The sequence below is a fragment of the Amblyomma mixtum genome, chromosome 3 (genome assembly GCF_055824585.1).
Source record: "Amblyomma mixtum isolate Tamu chromosome 3, ASM5582458v1, whole genome shotgun sequence".
Classification (NCBI taxonomy): domain Eukaryota; kingdom Metazoa; phylum Arthropoda; class Arachnida; order Ixodida; family Ixodidae; genus Amblyomma; species Amblyomma mixtum.
This window is the reverse complement of record NC_143014.1, coordinates 195,669,122-195,689,415: the sequence shown is the minus strand read 5'-3', so window position 1 is coordinate 195,689,415 and position 20,294 is coordinate 195,669,122. Positions and strand designations below refer to the sequence as shown.

The 20,294-nt window shown below is 41.8% G+C and overlaps 1 protein-coding gene across 6 annotated transcripts in view; it reads left to right on the top strand.

Annotated features, from left to right (window-relative positions):
* Glut1 (Glucose transporter 1) overlaps positions 1 to 20,294 on the top strand; it is a 217,106-nt gene that overhangs the window by 168,124 nt on the left and 28,688 nt on the right. For all 6 annotated transcript variants that reach the window (XM_089582389.1, XM_089582386.1, XM_089582385.1 and 3 more), the window contains exons 7-14: positions 1,128 to 1,229; positions 2,668 to 2,775; positions 5,703 to 5,791; positions 5,975 to 6,073; positions 7,171 to 7,383; positions 9,305 to 9,380; positions 11,397 to 11,524; positions 17,534 to 17,753. In XM_089582389.1, coding sequence (XP_089438515.1) covers positions 1,128 to 1,229; positions 2,668 to 2,775; positions 5,703 to 5,791; positions 5,975 to 6,073; positions 7,171 to 7,383; positions 9,305 to 9,380; positions 11,397 to 11,524; positions 17,534 to 17,753 — 1,035 coding nt within the window. The remainder of the gene's footprint in view (positions 1 to 1,127; positions 1,230 to 2,667; positions 2,776 to 5,702; positions 5,792 to 5,974; positions 6,074 to 7,170; positions 7,384 to 9,304; positions 9,381 to 11,396; positions 11,525 to 17,533; positions 17,754 to 20,294) is intronic.

Genomic DNA, 20,294 nt, shown 5'->3' with positions numbered 1-20,294 from the left:
ATTGTTGGAACACTCATTGCACACACAACATTGTTATGTGCAATTCATGTAAGTTTTTGTGCAGTCTTTCGTTTGAGATTCCCAAGTATCGGCAGTCTTGTGCGTATTCATTTGGGGGCCGTCTGTAATAATGCCATGGATTTTTTCCATAATTTCTGAAGTGGTGGCCTTAACTGAGCATGCAGAGAATTCTTTGCTTTAACACACGTCCATACACTTTTAAGTTGAAAAAAAAAGGGGGGGGGGGGGGGGGGGGAAGCGACACTCAAGTTCCGCCTTAAGTGTGTGATACGGTAGTGTTAATGGGATAATGCTGTATATGCGGAATTGGTCATTGTCTGTTTTACATTCTTAGATCCGTCGGAGATCTCATCCCACTCCTGGAGCAGTAGTACAGTGGTTAAGCGAAGCATCACTGCCCCAGCAGGTGGCTGTTTCAAACACAGCCCAAGACCAAACACCAAACACAAAAACCGAGGTTGCTCTTCCCGAGCAACCTCTCATGACCAAATTATTAATTTGACTCCCACCTGCAATGGTGGGCAGTTTGCTCGCAATCCGGTAAGCAGGCTGTGATGGCACTGCAAGGTCACGTGACCCAGGTGGCCCTCCTGCCACCTGGGTTGCTTCTCTGGGGATTTTTCATGGAGTTTTTGCTTACGGTCAACAATGCCAATGCCAGTTTTTTGCAACAAGGGGTTCCTAACGCTATCGCTTAAAAAAAAACCTTGCAGTGTTGGTGCAGTCTCTGAACTTCATACAACTCGGCTTTCATCTGCATAGCTGTCCAATTCTTCAAAATAGAGATGTTTTATCGCTTCATGGAACACTTTATTTTCATGGAATGTGCTGACAAGCTTGCATCAAATGCTTGTCAGATGTGAACCATGCAGCACTTCTCTCTGCCGTCTGTTGTGAGCTGTATTGTGTGGTGCTTGCTAGCCATAATGTCACTGCATGAATTGTGGCCCTGTTTCATACAAAGGTACCAAATTTATGAAACATCCCTCGCAGTTCATGTGTCACCCACTCATAGGAAGTAGACAGCACATCCTAACTTTTATCTTCTCTTCCTCTTCATCACCCTTTAACATTTATTTCTTTCATGCACTTCGCCTTGTTTGCAGGCACCGTCAGTCAAGTAGGAGTCACAGTGGGGATGCTGCTTTCTCAAGTATTAGGTATTGAAGTCATCTTAGGCACAGAAGAAGGGTGGCCGTACCTGCTTGGTGAGAGGCCCCGATTTTGTCTCCTTTGCATGTGTTTAACGAAAATGGATGAAATTAACCGAATGCATTAGAGTTCCGAATGCAGCCAGAAGTGAAGTAGCTAGAATAAAGTGGGTGCAGGCCGTGACCTGCTTAAGGGCTTTTCTTTTAACGCTCACAGAAAATAAATGAAAGGTGAGAGTAAGTTAAAACTGTAGCTTGGAGGCTTCAGTCTTGTGGCATTTGGTGATGCGAGCCAGAATATTGATTCAAAGCAAATGCAAACCGATGATGCTCTTTTTACATGCAGCACTTTGAGAATACGACCTTACTTGTGCACATATACAACATACTATCTTTTTTTGAAAAAAAAAAAAAAAATTAATTAACTTCAATGTTTGCTTTGATTAATGGTTATTTTTTAATGCACTTGCTTTTAGTACAAGTTGAGGGGTCATTGTGCATCATTTAGATGAATGCAGCTTTGTAAAGGGCACAGCATTTTTGTCAGGAATCGGCTGTTCCAAACAGCAGTAAGCCTCTATGTGTTTAGATGTTGGCATGTTCACAATTAGATATTTGAATGAGGCAATTAAGGGCAAAGTGTATCACCTTTATCAATGTGTGAATGAAGATGAGGGTGGGCAGCATGTATTTCGTTGAGAAAGCCTAGAAAAAGTGATTGTTTGGCTGAAACACAATGGGCAGTGAGGTTTGCCATATTGATGCAGCATTTTTTAGCAAAAGGCACTCGCTAGTGTGAGGTCTGTGCTAGTTTTATATCTTGAACTTTCTCTGGCTTGCATCTGAAGTGGAAGCAGAATTGTGGGCGCGAGACAAGGGCAGTGTTGAAAGCGAATTTATTGCACATGGCCGGTGATCAAAGAGTGACTGAAATTTCAGAAGTTAGAATGTCAGTCACGTGAGATACCTTGCTGGCCCAGGTGGTACGTGACGTTCATCTTTCCAGCTTCTGCGCTGAAGGCAGTGCACAGGCAGCAGACAGTATGTTTTGTGTGTCTCTGCATCGTGCTAGCTTCATTGCTGGATCCGTAAAACCTTCTTGACAGCCTAAAGGCAAGGATGCCGACCTTCCACAAGTTCTCTGGAAGGTTTCAATCTTGATTAGTAACATTATGTACCTGAAGCAGCTCGTCGAGAGCAAGGGTCTTGTACAGGAGCACATGGCACTGATGGAGAGCATTAATTTGAAGTGCTGTGATAGGGTTTGCTTATATGCATAATAAAATATTTTTTAAGAGATAAATGCCACGTTTCCTTGACTGTATATTTGGCTGTAATATGGAAGTCTACTTATGACAAACACGATCCGCTTTACTGTCAGGTTCAGTATAACAGGGTTTGGCTGTATGAAGTTAACTGTAGCTTTGCTTCCAAAATGTCCTAACTTGCCCCATCTTTAAGTGCTTCTGTATCTTGCCTTCTGCTTGAATTTCAGCAATCGCAGTCATTCCAGCTGTGCTGCAGTTAGTGCTGCTGCCCTTCTGCCCAGAAAGTCCACGATATTTGCTCATTTCAAAGCAGCAAGAATCTTTAGCACGGGAAGGCAAGTCTTCAACCCTATGCTCTCTCCTATTGCTGACTAGGATGCTTTTTCTTCTTAACAGCCTGAAAGTGTTTTTGCTGAAAACTATCTGCATTGTGTTGTATTTATATGTGAAGTATAATGTCCCAAAGCTGCACATAGAGGGGGATATGGGGACACCCTAGTGGAGGGCTCCAGACTGATTTTGGCCACCTGGGATTCTTTAATGGTCACTGACATGGTACAGCATACAAGTGACCTTGAATTTCACAGTCATCAAAATGTGACTGCCGCAGACAGAATTTGATCTTGTGGCAGGCTCGGCAGCCGCACTTCATAGCCACCGAGCCACCGCAGTGAGTAGAAAACCTCGTGCTGGCCTCTGAGCACGTAGAGGCTGGAAAGTGGTAATGTACTTTAAAATATGGCTCATTTGTTTCATAGCCGCTGTGGTGGCTTAGTGGTTATGGTGCTCGGCTGCTGACCCGAAGGACGCGGGTTCGGTCCCGGCCACGGTGGTTGAATTTCTATGGAGGCGAAATGCTAGAGGCCCATGTACTGTGCGATGTCAGTGCACGTTAAAGAACCCCAGGTGGTCGAAATTTCCGGAGCCCTTCACTACGCCGTCTCTCACAGCCTGAGTCGCTTTGGGACGTTAAACCCCATAAACCAAACCAAACCAAACCATTTGTTTCATGAAGTCACAGCCTGACCATTTTATTCATTTCTGTGTTCCATCCCATGCTTTCATCCAGTGTCATGCAAACTGTGCAATGGGAATTGTTAAATTTCATTTCGATGTGCTCTAATGATGAACGAGTGATGCACAGTTTGTTACAGAGCAAATGTTTATGAAACATGCTCTTGTGAGCTGAAGTAACTGGTGACAGCATTGGCTTTGCTTTCAGCTACTGATGTTATCCAGATGCTTCTCAGCTCTGTGCTTGCAGATAGTACATATTGTTAAATTAAGGTTTTCTCTGGGCTATGAGGCAAACTGTAGTGGATGTCTCCAGACCAGTTTTGACCCTGTTGGGCTCTTTACATGCATTAAAATCTTGGTACACAAGCATTCTTGCATTTCAGCTCCTTTGAAATTCAACCACTGCAGCCAGATTTGAATCTGTATCATCCTCTGCAACAGCATGCGAAAGCCACAGTACTATTGTTGGAGGCCAGTGTAGAGCATACACAGTCAGCATGTGTTAGGAATAGTTAGAGGCTACACAGCCAGATACCTTAACAGTGGATTCTGTAAGCAGCTCTCAGCACAGTTTCAAGAAGCTGCACCTCTACTTAGAACAGAAAAATAGCCTTTTAACATGGTAGCAAACATTATTAAGAGTTTACCTGCTGCTTTGGCGTAGTGGCTAAGAATCCTGGCCGCGATAGCCTTATTTTGATGGAGGTGTAATGTCGAAATGCCCATGTGCTGGACGATGTCGGTGCCGGTGCACAACTCTCAAAGTGCTTTGTGCAGAATTATGTACAAAGCAAACTCGCAGTTTTTCAGAGTATATGCTGTGCTTAGCATTGATTTTTTTTTATGTTGTTTCAGTTGAATTTACTGCATTTACTCGTGTAATTTCGCCTCGCATGCGGGAGGTGCAGGGTTCGATTCCCAGTGCTGCCGGGTACCCACCGGTGATACAATGGGCTCAAGTTTTCCCCTTGCCTGGTGCTCGCCTTGTTTAGGGTGAAATGCTTGGGAAATGGGTCTTTGATCCCACCTTGAGAAGACGAAAACACCATGTGCCTTGGCGCTATTTAAAATGGCCCCAGGTGCCCTTGTGCCATAAAATTTCATGATCATCATACTCGTGTAATTTGGGCACTTTTTTTCTTTATTTTTAGGCTTCAAAAAGGGGGTGCTCAAATTATGCAAAAATTTTCTGAACACATCCTAAAAAAAACTACAAAGGTCGTAACGTGCAGTATATACTGTATATTGTCACCTATACATAGACTCTGCGTGCGCAACTCATTGCTATAAACTCCAACGATAAAATCATGAAGCCAGCAGTGGGAGGCAGAGGAGATAACGGACGATAAAATGGCACCCTCGCATGTGGCCCAGCTATCTACCCGCAAACCAAGCAGCAAATGGTTCGGTAGTTTTGGATTCGGGTGCGCGCGCAGCTGCTCATCTAAGAAAGCGACCACCAGCGTGAGTGAACCGGATGAACAATGCACAATCCGTGTCGTCACCCCTCGCAGCTTTTGCAACTGCACACGTCGACACGGCCGTGCTGATTTTCCTAAGCCTGCCTTGCGCACACCTGCATACATGCTGGTTGTCCAGCACAGCAGAGAGCACAAAATATGCGAGTAAAAGTTTTTGTTTCAAAAATTCGGGTAAAAAGTTGGGAGTGAGCAAATTATTTGAGTAAATACGATAGCGTCTTTCATGTTGCAAATAGGATGATTTTTTGTGCCAAATAGCGAGCATAGTAAACATTTTGCGAAACAGTTGAAGAGGTAGCACGCCGTCTGCCATTTTTATGCAGGCAATTTCAAAACAGAAATTGATTCCATGATTCTTTAGTTCTTGGCTTAACAAGTTGTGGCATTTCGATGTTGCTATTACCATTAAGACACTTTGTAAAAAATTTTATGCATCCCTATAAAAAATTTACTGCTGGTATTTTGCGCTGGGAAACAAATTTTCTGCCTTGATGCCTGACTATACTATTTAGGCCGAAAACTTTTGTTTTTGATGGAAATGAAAAGTGGAGCCTGAAAAGGTTAAAGAACCGCACATGTTCAGAATTAATCTGGAGCCCTCCACTAAGACTTCTCTCATAGCCCCTGCTCTGGTATGGGACATGCAACTGCACATACCAGCATTAACGTTTCATAGAAATTTTAAAATGTGCACTATTTTGAACATTACGTTCTTGTACTTGAAATAGGCCTGTTTGACAAACTTTTCTTGTTTTTACTTACAGCTCTACAAAAGCTGAGATGCTCAAGTGTGGTTGAAGATGACATTGAAGAGATGAAAACTGAGGAGCAAGCTCAACAGCAGGAGGCTAAAGTACATTCACGCCTAATTTTTTGCATGAATAACTATAAGTTGAGAATATTTTGCGTAGTGCCATATGCTGTCCTCTTTTAATAGAAATGAGGGGAAAAAAATGCATAGCATGATTCATTAGGAACCTAAAGTATGGAAAAATTGCTGCTTTGTGACTTCATGCTAAGGCATTTAATTTTCTAGGTAACTATGATGCAAGTGATAACAACAAGGTCACTCCACCTCCCGCTTCTGATTGGGGTGCTGATGCATCTCTCACAGCAGCTCTCTGGCATCATTGCTGTAAGTAGTCTTGTTTTTTCTACCTTCAGGACTTCAGTATATCTAGAGAAGCAACACAACACAAAAGGTGGTGCAACAAAAGTTGAAAGCATTAGTGACTCAGTACACTTCTGCAGTAAATTTGGAGGCTAAAGTTGGAACTAGGCAAGAGGGAGAAATCGTTCAAACTTAAGCTTAATTATGTGGGGCCATGTGTATATTGGTGCATTTCGCTATGCCACCAAGCTCTCTTCTTTGGGCGCTAGAGATAAAACCACGCCATGAAGTATGCGGATGAAGCAGTGTGGTCATAAAATTATTAGTCAATTTCCGGAGCCCTTCACTACAGCGTCCCTCATAGCCTGAACTGCTTTGGGACATTAAACCCTCATAAAAGAAAAAAAAATATATATATAATAGTCATATTGTGATGTAATTCAAAAAGAGCTGGGAGGCATGATGGTTCTGCATCTTCAAAGAGGGAGGAGGCATAATCCTGAACAGGCTATGAAACACATTCCTCAGATATTGGCATTTGTTTATCTTCGTGGCTTGTTCACCTTTCAGCATTTAGAGTGTGCTAGAAATACAGCATCAGGCATGAACCCTGTCCTCATACACAACCAAGTGCTGTACATGCAACACTGCTGATGGCTGCGTTCTATATGTCTTGATGCAACAGAACTGATTCTTGCGAAGTGGTGCTGAGGAAGGGAAGGAGAGATTGGACGAAATGCAGAGAGAAGAATTTTGTTTCAGGGCCGCTTTATAGTCAGTAGTTGGATTACATTTGCTTGTCAGAAGCTTGGTGCAGCTGCCACTTTATTGTCGGTCATGATAGCTGGAGTGCCTACCAAGCTTACCCGAAAAGTTTTGCCTTGTGCCTTCAGAGACGTTGCCAAGCTTTTTTTTTCCCCCCTACACTGCGGTGCCTACACACACATGTAATGATGTGGAAAGGAGCAGCAGCTACATTGTGATGCAAAGCCCCCATTAAAGAGCGCCTGTATAACCTTGGCATGTGCCATCTCGAGGGCATTTCTGTGTACTTATGCTTGCTGCGAGCATTCACTTTGCATCCTTTGTTGTAGCCACGTCCTTGTTTACTCTATCCCCAGGTGTTCTACTACTCTGTGCGACTGTTTGAGGCAGCTGGCCTGCCACCGAGCACTGCCAAGTATGCCACCATTGGAGTGGGCGTGGTCATGGTGGTTATGACTCTAGTTTCGATCCCGCTGATGGATCGGGCTGGTCGGCGCACACTCCACTTGTATGGTCTGGGGGGCATGTTCATCTTCAGCATCTTCATCACCATCTCCCTGCTGGTCAAGGTGAGATGAGGCTGTCTGGCTTGCTGGACTCTTTGAACGCCACTGACAGATTGTCTTTGAGTGGCATGTGTCGCTACTAGCATCACATAACATCTCAAACATGATGCTGTTGCTTATATGTACAGGTTCCCACAAAGGTTTCAGAACATGAAAATCGCTAAAAAGCTCAGCTGCCTGCCAGTTAAATATGCAGCTAAAACTGAAGTACTGTATTTATTCGAATCTAGGCATGTAGTTTTTTTAAAAAACACAAGATATGAAACCTTTAGGTTGGTTTGGATTCGAGGATATTTTGTATTCGTGATGACCTTTTTGCTTGTGCTGCAACGAGGAAAGAATTCATGAAATTGCGGATGTCAGCAGCACTTCCAGTGACCACAGAAGTGCTGCAGGTCAAAGTGAGAGAGCTGGCAAGAGAGCGAGGTGTTCCCTGGGACCAGTGAAACGTGCGAGCTAACTCCAACAGTCCGCATCAAGCATGTGTCGCTAGGATAGGAGTTGTTGCTAGCTGGATTGCTGCAGCCTGTGGCGACATCCCAGAAAGCTTGGTTGGGCATTCGTTCCCAAAGTAGCATTTTCAATGCACTTGATGGCACAGAAGATTGTGCTGTGTACGAGGAGGACAGTGATAAGGAGGTCAGTGAGGACGAGTGAGCGGGAGCAGTTTCTTACAAATAAGTGCCATTTTGTGCTGTCCCTGCTATCATTCTCAAATGTTTTTGCGGCCGGCTTACATTCGAAGAAAGCTTTTTTTATTTGGCCTGCGACTTTCGGGTGTCGGCTTAGAATTGAAGCTGGGCTAGATTCGAATAAATATGGTATGTCCTCTGCATTCCTCTGCACAATGCACCGCTGAATTTCAGGCCTATTATCCGGGCAGCAACGAAATTCAATTTTTTTTATGTCCTTTGTGTTCCAAAACCTTTTGTGGGCACTTGTACAATCAAGGTTCATTATTGTTTTCGGCCTTTGCTTAAAGGGGCTTTGAAAAGGGGGCTCTAATAAAATTGCGTTATGACTGGGATGTTAATGGATGTCGCTTCACGAATATCCTCAAGCAAGAATTTTTTTGATGTGAGTTGTAGAAGCTGAGTTATCTGTTGTCAAAATTTCAGCGTCTTCATTCCTTTCCCTCTCCTCTCGTCACTTTTTGCGCACTGAAAGATCTTTGAACCGGCATATGCTGGAGCAGTGTGACAGAGGAGGATGCGAGCATGAAAAAGTCGCTGGAGAGTGCTCATCAAATTTCGCGCGTTCTCTGCTGCATGCAGTAGTGTATTATTTGGCTCGGGTATTCATGACACACTGCAAGTGAGTTGTGTTCTCCTCAGATGATGTTCAGAGCCCCTTTAATTTTCTTTTTGTAGTAAATGCATGCTCTCATGTCATGTTGTGTGAAGTGTTTTCATTTTTGTCGCATCGGTTATGTGTGTAATGCAGGTTTCACTAATTGAATCCGGTAAATGGGGCACATTCATGTTGTATAACTGCACTCATGCGCTGCTGTGTATTGCCTGGGAGGTGTGGTGTGCTTGTGAAGTCTTGCCTCCGGCATGCTTGCATATGAGCACAGCATGCTTTCCGAATTCAGCATGGTGTATCATTGCGTGAAAGTGCAAAAACAGTGGTCTATTTTATTTTTTCTCTGCTAGTACATGTTGATTCACTGCACGTTTAAGCAGTCGGTCCGTATGGGACCGTACAAGTGGGAAGATTTGCATTCACTAAAGGAGCAAAGTTTGATGTCATTCCGAGAGCAAGGAAGCTTTGCAATGCTTGTTCGGTATTATTGGCATCAAATGAAGCATGAACAGGCCAATTGGCAATGAACGGCAATATGAGAAGGTTTAAATTAATGGGAATTAAATACTACCCTCATGAAGACTACATTGGAACTTGCTTGTGACTCCTCTTTTTTCAGTTCTTGTACCAGTGGATCACCTACATGAGCGTAGTGAGCACTTTGTGCTTTGTAGTCTTTTTTGCAATTGGTCCAGGTGAGTCTTTTTCATCCTTACTCTAAGCCGACGCTGCCTGTAAATAATTCACTAAAGTTGGTCAACACCTAATGATTAGTTATCTATTGCTGGGATTTAGGGCTGCTGTGCTTTAGTTTTACTTTTTATTTTAACTGCTACCCTTACCTAAATGACATAATTTTGATGGAAATGTTTTATTTAATCATTCATGGAATATTGAGTGAAACACTTAGCTGCACAGTTTTTATAGTGATACCTTTATTGTAAAGAATTATGCTGTGAATGAAGGACATGAAGTTGTGAAAATAAAAATGCTGTCTATGGTTGCCCTTACATGGCATGTGCAACTATGGCTGTGACAAATTGTGACTCATGAAAGAGTCATTAATTGGCTCTGCAGTGCAGTAATAATAAAAAATAAAGCCGCTGGAATTTTTTCGTGCTTGGGAAGAAACTTGAAATGAAGGTTTAGTACTATGCAAATTTCTAGATTAATTTTTTGTACTGCTAGTAATTGGATGGTTGGCTTAAAAATATAACCTTTTCAGTTTACTCAGAGTAAGATGAACCCTTGTACTAGACAGCCTTCGACAACTCTGCTTAAGCACTTCAGTTTCATGAAAGTATGATTGTGTAGAGGGAAACACGGCCACGCTGCAGGTGCACTAAATCTCACGACATGATTCTTGTTCCATGGTTTGCACACTGTGGCACTTTGCTATGATACCTTGATTGCTCTTAGTATTAAAGGATGCCAGCTGCTTCACTAATAGTCTTCTGCAGTTATGAATATCATGCTTTCATTGTGATGTGTAATGCAATGGGGACTTTGTCGTTGGCATTAAGCATTTCCTTTTAGCTTTAAAGACTGCCCATGGTTTTCTGCTATTATTGATCTCACAGCTTCATATAACCAGCATTACAAAGGTGGCATTGTCATTGGTCCTGAGTGTTCCTGGAGGCAAAAACTTGAATCCTTTGTTGTGGTCCTACTTTCTGTATACACATTTTGATAGCTCTGAGTTGAACCCTCTTGGGCTTATGTCTTGCCCTGACGTAGAGGTGTCTTTAATCCATGTGTTACCATCTGCTAGTGCTTGGCCTAGTATTTTGCCAAAGCCATCTACTGCTTGTGGAGAAATACAGCTGGAGTTCTGAAATCCCAGGAAATATGGAAGTGCACTTGCCTCCTTTTGGACGCGATCTTGGATCTGGCAAAAAAAAAAACGTTAGAGGCTTTCGCCAAACCAATAATGCCTTGGTCTAGTTGTGGCTTTGGTTTAGTACTCAACCAAACACCTCATTCATGTCTACTTTCACTTCAGTGGAGAGTGAAGCTACTGCCCGAGATCCAAGTTACATGAATATGTTATAGAAAGCAAAGCTTCTGTCTAGAAATTGTCCATGTTAACTTGGATCCAGCTTTGCAGTAATTGGCAAGGTCACATAGGTAATGCAGGTTGTACCTAAGACGTGACTTTATCAACGCCGAAGGGTCCATCAGTAAAGGGCAGCATTCCGGAAACAGTATAGACATTACAGTATGAGATTCATTACTACAGTTCATGTCTGCAAAATATTACCTTGAGGCTGAGTGTTTGATTTTTCTAACTCCAGCTCTTTGTATATGCAGCCATACTATCACTCGAACTCTGGAAAATGGCTGTTTCATGCATTATAACGTTCACTTTTGTAGTGCAGTTCTGGGATACAATTGCCTGTTCCATGTGTACTAATAACTTTCTCAGGTTCACTATCTACCGATATAGCACAGGGTGGTAAATAGGCTGATTTCTGTTTTTCTATTTACTGCTAACAGCTACTAAATGTATGCTTTGTCATTTATCATCTGCACTTGTGTGGCTGCAAAAGGGCACCTGTGAGATCGGGATGCTTAGTTGTGTCTTAAGTTCATGTGCAGTGCTGCAATACAAACTGCTTGTAGCAGGTATGAGCAGTGCACAAGAAGTGAGCAAAAATGAGGTTTTTGCACCCTGTCAACTTTCGCTCAAGTTTTTCTTGCCTCTGCCACAGGAACAATTCCCTGGATGCTCATGGCCGAGCTATTCTCCCAGGGGCCTCGGCCAGCTGCCATGAGCATAGGTGTCCTCATTAACTGGTCAGCCAATTTCATCGTGAGCCTCATTTTCCCCTCAATGCAGGTGTGTATTGTTCCTCCTTTCCAGCATTGTTTGAATACTTGAGCTTTAACCCCTTCACCGTTTTGTTATATCAATGAATTTCTTAACAAAACTGCTTATTTCTTTTGTTCCTGATTTCGATTATTATTGGAATAAAAAGCATGCATTCAATCTTTAAAAAAATATTTGAAGCAAACACGAAGTCAAATTAGCATATTCAAATTCGTTAATACTCGCAATACAGAAAACCAACTTACTGCTGGTAATAAGCGATAAATATATTCAAGCAAGTCATCAGGCAAGCGTATAGTGGTCTAACCGGGAACTGCCATAAAAGGAAACCGAGGGGCTTGCGTAGGGATGTTGCTGACGTCGATCTTCATCCACTGACGTGCACTCGTGAAGTTTGCTTCTGAGCTGTCCTCTCTTTATCGGAAGAACTGATCAGCACAACGTCATCACTGTCATCCTCGCTGCCTGAAACAATGCACACTTCGGTGTCTGAATCACCATCGTCTGAAGAAGATGGCGATAAAGAAAAGCGTCTTTTCCGAGAAGACAGCTCAGCAAAACACGCGTCGCCTCTGCCGGATGCCATTTTTAGAACCCAAGTTGAAGTAAGGAAAAAAACGTTTATGCAGTAGAAGAAAACGAGATTAACAGATCAGTGCTGCCATCTGTCAAGCAAAATGCCATCTAAGCCACACACGAGCGCTGATCGTCCGATACGCTGAAGGGAAGAACCTATTCAGCGAGGACGAGCTACAGTCGTCCATAACGGTTTGGGGACGGCTTGGCAAGAACGAGCGCTGCTCGTCCGAAACGGTTAAGGGGTTAAGTGGCTCGGGTGACCAAATTTCTCGTGATGAAAAACACCTATTGCCAAGCAGCATGGGAGACCGGAGAGAAAAGATTGAGATGCAATAATGGGGCCTGAAATTAAATCGCTGCAATTTCCAGTGAACTAGTTTCAATTTTGCTTCCTGTGGTACTTTCTGTTCCTGGTTGATCCAGTCTCCTCTTGCTGATGGTTGGAGTCTTAAGTTGAAATTCTTACTGTGCAAAAGCTTGCAGTAAACAAGAGGCAGCTCTGTAGCAACTTAAAAACATCAGCAGTGTGTGCATGAGAAAGTATCTAAATTTTTAACAGTGGGCATGCATACTTGTTTTAACTTGCTTTTTTTCCACACTAATACAGTTCTCAGGATGCTGAAAACAATTGAGGTGAAGCTACTGAAGCTGGGAGCCAATTTTTCATGATTCAAGCAGAGCATGGGCTAAGCAGTTGGTTTATACAATACTCTGGAATGTACCTGTATCGGTACCAATCCTGCAGCTGTTGTGTTCAGCATAAGTGGTACAGAAGGTGTAATTCTGACTAAAGGACAGGGCAGCCAATGTCAACCCAATAAGTTGGTGCTGTACCAACCATCTAGGTCCCCTTTCTGCAGACTGCTAGTCTTGCAGTCGAGGCATGGCATAATTACAGATTGGAGTTGAATAAAACACAGCTGGCTTCATAGGTTTTAGTGAGACCTTGCTAGGTTAAGTCTACATGTGTGGCGTGCTGTCTTCGCTCCTTCAGTTGCAAAGCTTTATGGCACAACACTCCTCTCTTTGTGAGCATTTTCACTTGAATTTTGTAGCGGTAAATATGCTTTTAGTTTTGCACAGTGTGCCAATCACTTTTTTTCTCTCTTGTGCTCTTCAAGGCACCAGAACTTCTGCTAGTATCATCTTCATTTCTTTAGTATGAGTTTTATTGCTTTTCTTAGAATGCAGTGTTTACACTGCATTCCAGTTCCATACCAAGTTCCATGCACACTCCTGATTTTTCATTGGAAGGCTTTCCCAGTAGAGAACTCGCTGCAGTGGCTGACATTCAGCTCCTGAGCTGCTGATCTCAGCCATGGCGACTAGTATTAATCTAGGCGAAATGCAAAAGTGCCTGTGTGATGTCAGCGAGTAAAGAACCCCAGGTGGCCAAAGTTTACCCATATCCCACCACTGTGGTGTGCCTCATAGTCCACAGCATTGTTTTGGCACGTCAAAAATCAGTCGATATTTCCTGTTAAGTGGTTTCAGTTTTAGTAGCGTTGTGTCTAGAACTTAATGTAACATCATAGGTAACATCATAGCAGATTAAGCAGCACACGTGAAGCATACAGCATAGGTGGCATCAAGACTGTGTTAAATCCCTTGGTTCCAGAAAAGAGTTACATCTATCTCACTGCACCTTGCTATGAGCTCTTCAAACCATAGCACATGCATTTTAATTGTTGTAGAATGCTGTTTTCATTTTAGTTATGTTGATGTGGCGTTCCACCAGGTAGAAAGGTTTGGAGGTCTTGTAATTTACAGTGGAGGAGACAGACTGCAAGATGACTGCCTTCATGATTTCCATGCTTCCCAAAGCTGTGCCAGCATGATTACATTTTTGTGCTTTTCCATAAATTGCATTAGGCTCAAAAGTTTGGGAAACCAGAATCATATTGTGAATGAGAACCTTTCTTTCACTGATTGGTGCTCATTGATAGATTCTGCATTGTGATCCACAACTAGTGAGTTTGTGCACTTTATTATGAAGAAAGCAGTCAAAATCTTGATATCTTTGTTAAATGCATGTATTCCTATAAAAGGAATTCTTGCAGAAAGCTAACTGCTATAAATAATTTAATTGGACTGTTGTTAAGGCCACCAAATACATGCAGCACGGAAGTGGCATTGTTGAGAAAACCACAGCGAGAAAACCGAATGTATTTGTAGAATTTCTTTTCTTAGAATTTTAACCTATTCAGTGTTCTATTCCAATTCAACAAAGCTTTGTAATTGTTTGATTTTTGATCCTAAAGTCTCGTTAACTCCATCTTGCACCTTGGTTAGAAGTGTAAATCAAACAAGGCTACACTTGTAACCGTCTTTGAATTCATAGTTCGAGTTTTGCAGTAGTCAATTTTCACATTATGTGGTCATTCGCAGTGCACTTAGGCCAGACTATCGCACTGGAGTTCAAATGGTGTTGCATAAATTTGTTTATTGCCCCAGTCCCTTTTGGAACGGTTCCAGTGAACATGCTATTATTAAGGGGTTCCTTATTAAGGAGCCAAGCTGGTGTCATTAAGGCAGGAATGGTTTCAGTTGGAACTGCACTGGGCCATTTGGCAGTTGACTAGTTTTGGCTGTGAAATTGGTCTTACCAAGTGGTCTTACCTGGAATCACATGGTGCTTGCAGATTCCAAACTGGAACCAGCTAGGAATGCACCATGCGCAGCTGTTTTCGTATTGATCTTGTGTGGAGATTCAGATAATTTTCATCCAACTAAAGATACTATTTAGAGTTGTTTCCACTGCAACTAGATTCAGGATTCAGTTGGTTCTCAGGGTGAGACTTGCAGCTTTGTAGTAGACCTGCAGCTGAGACCATCTGTGGTCCATTTGGAGCTCAACTGGGAAAAGCTAGTTACCAACTGGGAGAATCTAGTTACCAACTGGGATCTGCATATTTGACAGTTGAAACCAGGAGTTTAGTTTCCTGCTGGAGTCAGTTGAAATCTCAGATGACAAGTTTCATCTGGGTGAACAGGTCAGTGTTAACATACCCTTAGCTGCAGTAGCATATCTGTCACAAGTGCCTACCAATGCTGCAGTGTGGTGACTTATCAGCATGGAAGTCAGTGCAGAAGTGCTTCAATGCACTTAACCCTTGGCTCTGTGCTGTTCTCTTGTACCTTTCAGTTTCTTGTGAAAGATTTGCACCTGCCTTTAAAGTTCTTGACAGCATTAGTAGAGTTGTGCAGAAAATAGAGCATGCCTTGCATTATGAATGGCTTGCACCGGTTGGGCTTGTTACAGTTGTTTGTAGAATATTTTTCACAGTGCAATAGAGCACTCAAACTTTCTGCATTGGGCTAGCTGTGCCCTTTCAGGTTTCATCTGAAGTGCATGCTGTAATTTCTGCAGACTTCTTTTGTAATTTTTGTGTACTATTTGTAATTTCTGCAGACTTAATTTCTGTGGGAATAAGCATTGATTATGAAAAGTAATTTTTGTAACGGTGTGACACATCTAAGCTGGGGTACACAATACTAGCAAGAGTAATAGCTGGTGAAAGCACTGATGGAGTCGAGTGAAACCCGCAGCAGGGCTGCTTTTTAAAGGACTGTGCCAAATGTTATAATCCCTGTGAACATTCTATCAGACCAAGCCTGAATTCACTGTAGGAGATGTTATGGATACTAGTAGCGTAATGTTCACCGACCTACCATCAATATAGAAAAAGGAGCCAGTATGATATTGCCAAGCTAACATTTATTGCGAAACTGCATCTAAGAGATAAAATGCCTGACCGCTCTCATTCATGGCCAGGCCATAGGCATTACAGATTAGAAATGTCAGGTCATGTGATGCATGACTAACTTAAGAAGTACCATCTAATGCCTAAAACCATAGAAGCTGTCATGATTGTTCATGATGGTATCTACCACATGAATTCCTCGTAATCACACTGCCAAAAAATTAAATGTGCAACTTTGCATTCAAGAAGCATTTATGCTGTATTTTTGTTTTTTTTTTCGTTGCAAGTAATAGTTGCTGCATTGAATGTTACTCAGTTTACTAACGTTTACCTCTTCAGTTTATACTCTTTAATTTTTAGACTTTTAGTGTGTGCACTGCCAACCAGCTCGGTACAGGTTGTTTTGAAATAGGATCACATAGCAGGGACACAGGCAGGTTGGCAAACAGGCTTGTGTAAAACTCAAAATTGACTGTTTCCTGGGTTAATCTGCATGTACATACACAAAGAAGCAAAGGGACTTGACGGCTGCATTACTGAAAAGCGTGCTGAGTAGGGGTGTGCGAATATCAAATTTTTCGAATACGAATCGAATACGAATACTTGGTTCCGAATATCGAATCGAATATCGAATAATCAAGGACAGACGCATTTAACCACTACAAAACGTTATTTGAGCCCCCAAGAACATCACAGTTGAGCTATCAGTGATGAAATGAACACAAAAGATGTGGGTGACTGCAGAAAAAGTATCAAAGTCTCGAACATTATTCTTAGAAGAGTGGAAATATCAGAGAGGATGGCTAGTACACAGCATTGATCAAGGCTAGCTTGCCATAAGCACAAAAGCGCGTTGCTGGGATGAACATAAAAACCTGCTGCTTCACATGGTCAGGCAGAAGTAGTTAGTTTCCTTCTAGCCAGTTAGTTTCCTTCTAGCTGCAGCGACTTCTCCAGCCACAAAAATGCCCTCTCACTTGGCACTGAACTGGCACGTATTGCGAGGTATTTCGTGCACAGCTCCGACTATACCAGCTTCGCAGGTATAGCCACAAAGAAGCTCACCAGCATAGTTAACTACTGCATGGCCCAACGTTACGCATTGCTCTGGGCGCCGCCATATTCTTATGTCTCTGTCGATAGGACTTGCGGACCGAAATGAACGCCGGTGCTCCCAATAGAATATTCGGCTGGTTACGAATACTCGCGTCGGGTCGAATATTCGAAACAACACGAATACTTGGTTTTCGAATTGAATACGAATACTAAAAATGTAATATTCGAATTATATTCGAAAATTTCGAATATTCGCACACCCCTAGTGCTGAGCTATCATCGAGATCAGGCTAGCCGAATCTGTCAGCTTTGCTCTGTGGCTTAGAACATCCTAAGTAATAGCATTTTATCTTTGTAAACAGTCACAACTTGCATCGCAGGACTATTGTCATTTCTGACACAATCCAGCATCATCTGATAACCAGTGTACGAAGTAATGCATCTCCCATGGCAAATTTAAAAGAATAAGGCCGCATCCCAGTGGTGGTAAAGAAAGGACAGTCATTCAAAACACGAAATGTTAAGCTTTGTGGGAATATGCATGCTTTTTGCAGTGTATGCATCATGTATGCTCAATTTTTTTTTTTTAAAGTTGATGCAAGTCGGTTTTAATTTTTTATTTATATTATTTACTTTTGTATGGCTGACATAAGCTCTACCTTTCTTTATTAATCTGCAGGCAGCTCTTGGAAACTACACTTTCCTGCCATTTACTCTACTGCTGGGCTTCTTCTGGACATTCACGTACAAAAAAGTTCCAGAGACGAAGAACAGAACTTTTGAGGAAATCTCTGCCCTCTTCAGGAGGGACGACGTAGTCAGCATCAATGGGATGGGCACACGGCGCAACTCTCTGGCACCTGGCCAGGATGCTGTGTATGAAGAAAAGCCAGAGACATGTAAGTTCTAATCCCACTGAATATTGGACAACAGACGCCATGCTTTTGGTGCATGCAACTTGAGGAAACCTGTCTGTAGGAAAAACTCTTGTGGCTGTCTGTGTTACTTCGAAGATTGTGAAGGATGAGCAGAAATTGATTTCTGATCCTGGAGCTTATTTTGCAGCATAGCCTGAAATATGCTAGATGTAGCTGCACATCATTCAATGAGATTTTTTGCAAGTTGTAGTGAAAATGTGGAAGGTCAAGTATTATACCTCTCGGCTATATAGCATGAGAATGTGTACCCACAAGAAAGCACTTCTGTAGCTTGGTTATCAAAGAACATTGAAAGTTTTCTGCTCATTGTTTTATACTGCTTTTCTTGCAACAGTAGTCTGAGGTTTCCTTTGTAATTTCAGCTTGTTAAAAGTACAGGTAGCTGATTGTCACTTAATGAAATTCTTTCTGCAAATGGCAGTGTGAAGGTGCAAAAGGTAGCATGTCTGTGATGGTCTGTTGTAGAATAAAGCTGCGATGTTTTCCTGCTAGTACTTAATAACAGATAGTAACAGTAACTAAGGGATTTATTCACAAATAGCTTGTTTTGACCACAGCGACAGATAGTCATCTAACCACTTGATAAAGGAAGGAGTCACTTTTCAGAGTGTCGAATCACCGTTGTTGTGAAGGGATTTGGCAATGTTTTGGAGTTAGTTTTTAATGTTTAGAATTGTGGATGAGGCGCATACATGAAGCTAAAGGGAAGGGTTAGAAGGAGCACAATCATTCTGTTCAAATCTTGATGTGTGTCTATCGGTGTTCTCTTTCACGACAACGTATGCAGCAAACTGGTGGAATTTTCAAATGCACTTGTGATTTACTACCTTTGCGCCTGCTGTTACAGTTTGCTATTTGGTTTTTGCAATGTCTAGGTCTCTCATTTTTCGAATCAGACTTTACAGTTGGTTTTAAAAATCGGGCTTCACTTTCTTGTTGAGAATTTGAATGTGAATTTCTGTCACAGAAAACACTACTAATTGATCAAACGTGTCTATGTAATACAAAAAATCGTTAGCGGGCTTTAAACTAAATGCCATAATATTTAATGGCCACCCTTGACTAAAAAAAAAATCCGATCCTTTATTTTCTTGCACTGCTTAGCTTGAAGGCATTCAGTGGTGCCATTAGTATTGCTCATTAAACTTGCTCAGGATAAGCTTAGTGTACAAGCTTACCCGTCTTGGGAACCATTGTGCAGAATTTTTCCTTGTATTTCAAATGGTGGAGCTGTATGTGTGCTAATTGATTTGATAGTAGCCTGTTAGTTGTGTGAAATTTGTGGTGCCTCATCAGGCATCAGGAAAAGCAGTTATGACAATAAATGTGTTTCTATTCCATGCTATTGTGCTAAAAGTGACAGGCATAATTTCTTGTATTCATACTCTGTGAACCGTGCCAAGCCCATATTTTTTGTTTATGCTGTGTTTATACAATCAAGCTGTTCATCTTAAACCGCTTCTATGTACTCTGTATTTAGCTACTGTTACCCTCTGAATACAAAAAAAAAAGGATTTTTTGTATATTTTTCATTTTATGTTGATGTGTGTGACAATACTTGTTTTTTGCTTTTATTACTGAAACTAATGAAAAGAGGCTCAGTTTTTTTTTATGTGATCTAGTTAAGTTTCAGAAACAATTTAAAATATCAGCCACAAGAACAAATAATAAAGGGATAATTATAAGGTTTCTTGAATTAGCATGACCGCAGTACAATTGGCTAAGTGTAGAGCACGAATGAGCTGCTTGCTAAAGCTGTACAGACTAGTACTGAACTGTGTATCTTGAATAGCTTCGTACTATGTTGCCTGTATTGAGCTGTTTGTCATTTAATACAATAACATGGATTTTTGTATATTTACCATTTTATGTTGATCTGTGTGGTAATACTCGTTTTCTTTTTTTACTGTTGAAACTAGTGAGTCTGTTTTGTTTTTTTTTTCACATGAACGTTATGTTTCAGAAAACAATTCAATATTCCAACCATAGGAACAAATAACAAAGTGATAATTATAAGCTTGCTTGGGTTAGCATGACGGCAGTACAATTAGCTAAGCATAGGGCACAAATGAGCTGCTTGCTAACGCCATACAGACTTCCCACATGCACTTTGCTATGCATGCAGTATTGTCCCTGAAAGATGTTAAGATGTTTTGGTGAGATATTTACGATTGTTTGAAGTATCAATCTTTATGTACCAAACAGCGATTGTGCGGATAATCTGCGTCACTTCATGTTATATATCTACAGGGCATGATAGCAGTGGGTTTTCATCTGACATGATCTGCTTTTATGACATAGGTCTTCACATTTCATGATGGCAAGTGGGCTTCCTGATACTAAGCAATTGCAGACCGATGCCTAATTGAAGCCTGAGCCATAGCACGTGCTGATTTTTTTCACACATTTTGTATATAGGGTGCTTTGAATGTAAGTTGTTACGTGTTGCATCAGTCTTTACTTCATTTATTTTTTGAGAGCACATTATATATTTGTTACACA